At 40.2% G+C, this 3790-nt stretch overlaps 1 protein-coding gene across 1 annotated transcript in view; it reads left to right on the top strand.

Moving 5' to 3' along the window:
• LRRTK (leucine-rich repeat receptor tyrosine kinase) overlaps positions 1-3790 on the top strand; it is a gene marked incomplete at its 3' end in the record, with an annotated part of 149291 nt that overhangs the window by 136952 nt on the left and 8549 nt on the right. The window contains 4 exon segments of the mRNA NM_001245993.1: positions 2145-2351; positions 3094-3217; positions 3219-3234; positions 3236-3239. Coding sequence (NP_001232922.1) covers positions 2145-2351; positions 3094-3217; positions 3219-3234; positions 3236-3239 — 351 coding nt within the window.

Raw genomic sequence — 3790 nt, 5'->3', positions numbered from 1 at the left:
GTTGGGGGTTGTTTTTTTTGTGGGTTTTTTATTTTTTGTTCTGTTTTGTGTTGTTTTGTAATTATGTGCTATTTACACCGATCACATTATATAACGAATTCCTATAGTCCGTGATCCTGCAAAGGATAAGACGCTGAAAAATAAACGAAACAAATCCCTTTCTCCGCTTCGAGCTACCCGGCTGCTGAACGACGTGTCCGTGATATATATATACATGTCGAGATTCGAACCGCCATTTCGTCACATCTAATATTTTACTTTACTTTTTCATCCTCTGTTGCCATTAAGCGTCGAAGGGAGATGCAGTTTAATATGGTAGGCCAGCTCCACAGCTCTTTCAGTTGTTATGTTTTCTTAGGGTTTCCTTGACATCCTCGATCCAGCTTTTACGTGGCCTTCCTCTTCCTTTATAGCCTGAGTGCTTGGTGTTGTGGGCTCTCGAGGCTGGCTGGTCAGGTGACATGCGTAACAGGTGGCCAAACCATTTTATCCTCTGCCTTTCTATGTAACGCAGGCAGGACTCAGTTCCGATAGCTGTTCGATCTTACTTCTTCATTTCTGTGCCTGTCTCGTCTTGTAATGTTAAGGGTCACATCTAAAATATTTGTTAAAATTCTGTGGCAAAGGAATTGTGTCACCGGTACTACAGTGGTATAGAAAAGTGGATCAGAAAGACGGACAGAGAGAAAGAGAAACAAAGAAAAGTGGATCAAAAAGACGAAGAGAGAGAAAGAGAAATTCTTTAATAAATAAAACAATAAAGATGAAAAAGTTTTAATACAGCCTGTAGTCTCTTCAATACTAGTTAAATATTGTTCCATAAGTAGAAGAGGGATTATATGCAGCTCTAGGCGCTTTACTATTTCACATTTTCTTCCTATGTTTCAACTTTCCTATTTTCTAAAAGCCTTCCTGTTCCATTCTATACATATAATCTTTGTCTGGAATGTTAATCCGATGCTCTGGGGACAATGCTTTCTTTCAAAGTGCTACGTACTAAACCGTACAACAGAAGGGTTGTTTTTTGTTTTTTGTTTTGTTTTGTTTTTGCTTTTGCTTTGGGTTGTTTTTTTTCATACAGTGTTTTCTGTTTGAATGAGAGGGCTTTCTTTTCAGTTCATAAAAGCCAGATCAGTTTTGGATGTCATTGACAGGTTTCAAGTCCAGGGTTTTTCCAACGATGATTCCTCAAATGTTTCCAATTCTGTTATTTACGACATCACCGAGATATATAAGAGGATAATGCTAGACTAGATTTGGTTTGCAATTCATGAGTGCAGAGAACTTGTATTGGATTACCGCTAAAAAAATAATAACTATAAAAAAATGAATTCAATAATTTTGGTTTCTATTCTTCGAATAACCTTTTCGGAAAAGTTCAAATATATATGTGAGGGGCGGGAGGGGGGGGTATTGGGTTGGGTTTTTTTTTTATTATTAATGTATTGTTTTTGGTTTTGGGAGGATTTTATTATTTTATTTTTTTGTCTTTTGATTTTGAGTTTCAAAGCAAAATTATAATTAAATATTGCCGCCTGCCGTGAGCGGAGAAGGTGGATTTTAACTCTTAGTATACGGCGAGCCAGCTCAACTGACGTGCGACATTGCTGTGTTTTTACCACCATAACAAAAATCTACAAACCGCATATAGTAAATTACTTCTTCGTCTTCTTCATGTGTCAGGTCTGGAGCAGACACTGACGAGCATGAAACCCCATTCCTTCATATTTTCTGTCTTCTTGATTAGCTCGGTTTTTCTCTTGTGTTATAATTTGTTGCAGAGTTGTTCAAGCCCTCTGTGAATGTTGTTCTTAGTCTGTCCTGCTCTTCTTTCCCTCTATCTTTCCACACAGAAGCAGTTGCTCTAGTCCATTTGATCTATTTACGTGGCCAAAGAATCTCATTTGTCTTTTTTTATTCTTTTTTCTGATGGCTCTGATTATGGATCTTTCAGATCTTTTTTCTTTTTTCTGATGGCTCTGATTATGGATCTTTCAGATCCTGCCATTTGGAGTACCTTTCTGCTTGTTTGATCTTTTTGTTGGGGGTTTTTTAAAAGTTTTTTTTTTGTTTATTTGTTTATTTGTTTGTTTGCTGTTATTGTTTGGGTTTTTAAACTACATTTTTTTTTAATTTCCGCAGGCCAATTGTGTATCGTGATGGAATACGCTGAGCTGGGTGACCTCTTGAGCTACCTGAAGCACCAATGTACCTTCCCGCTGCAGTACGTGCGTGTGGGAAGTGACGGGCTGGTGGTGGAACAGAGCGCGCCCCGGGTGGAAGACAACGCCTCGCTTATGGTCTTCGCCTGGCAGATCGCTAAAGGCATGGGCCACCTTGAGATGCACAGAGTGAGTTCGTACATGGTGTATATTGAGATGTACAGAGTGAGCACATGATGTGCCTTGAGATGCACAGAGTGCGTATATATATCTGGTATGTTAGGGTGATTAAATGGAGTGCCTTGAGATACACAAAGTGGGTACATGATGCGTAAATGGGTGCCTTGGCATGCACAGAATTAGTACGTAGGACACATTGAGATGCTTACATTTAGTACATTGAGATGCACAGAGTGAGTGCATGGGGAACATTGAGATGCACAAGGTGAATACATGGTGTTCCTTGAGATGCACAGAGTGGGTACATGGTGTGCCTTGAGATGCACAGGGTGAGTACATGGGGCACTTTGAGATGCACAGAATTAGTACATAAGGCACATTGAGATGCGTACATGGGATGCCTTGAGATGCGCAAAGTGAGTACATGAAGGGCCTTGAGATGCACAGGGTGAGTATATCCGGTGCCTTGAGAGGGATACAACACTCCAGCAGAAAGACAGAGGTACTCGTTTTTCTTTATTCTTTCCACTCGAGAATCGAACTCGGGTCTCCTGCGTGCGACTGTGAAGCGTCTAATTGCTCTACCACAGGTGTCGGTACACCATTGCAAAACAATTCTTAAATGTTTTTTTATGATATCGCTTAAGTAGCATCTACTCATTACATTCAAAGAATATTGTTGCAAAGAGTGTTGTTGCACCTTTGAATCCAAATTAAAATGTATCCCTGATCCTTTCGTTTTGTCTCTCAGTTCATCCACAGAGATCTTGCTGCTCGCAACTGCTTACTTACCATGGGTCCTATTGCCAAAGTATCAGACTTTGGCCTATCCAAAGACGCCTATGAGCTTGGCCATTACAAGAGAGTTCAGAAGGTAATAAGACCTGCTCAATGTGTCTGGGTTGTCATGTTTGGAGGCCGAGAGGTAGAACCGTTGGCTCTTTTTTCTCGTCTTTTTAAAAACCATTCATTGCTTGTAACTGGAGGTCCCCACTGGCAGGGCCAACTTCTTTTCTTCCCCTCTGTTGTTTCTATCTGTCTTACTTTTATCCAGCGTTAAATGACGATTAATATGTCGATGTGCTTGTCGTTATTCGCACAACCAACCAACCAACCAACCAAACAAACAAACAAACAAATCTGCTGTTGTTTGTGGGGTTTGTTTGTTGTTGTTGTTCTTGTTGTTGTTGTTGCTGTTTGGGGGGAGGAATTTGCTTTTTTTTAAATTTGCTTTTTCCAAGTTCTTAAAGCCTGACTTTGCCTGTGTCTGGTCCTTTAATCGTGATTTGACTAGAATTACTATAGATGTAGGCTGCTGGTTGCATATTTTAACTACCTGGGAAATCCTGCGAACCATGTTTTTCATGTGTTCTCATAAGTGTCTCTCTCTCTCTCTCTCTCTCTCTCTCTCTCTCTCTCTCTCTCTCTCTCTCTCTCTCTCTCTCTCT

This window comes from Aplysia californica, unplaced genomic scaffold (genome assembly GCF_000002075.1).
Source record: "Aplysia californica isolate F4 #8 unplaced genomic scaffold, AplCal3.0 scaffold00067, whole genome shotgun sequence".
Lineage (NCBI taxonomy): Eukaryota > Metazoa > Mollusca > Gastropoda > Aplysiida > Aplysiidae > Aplysia > Aplysia californica.
This window is presented reverse-complemented; position numbering and strand designations above follow the sequence as displayed.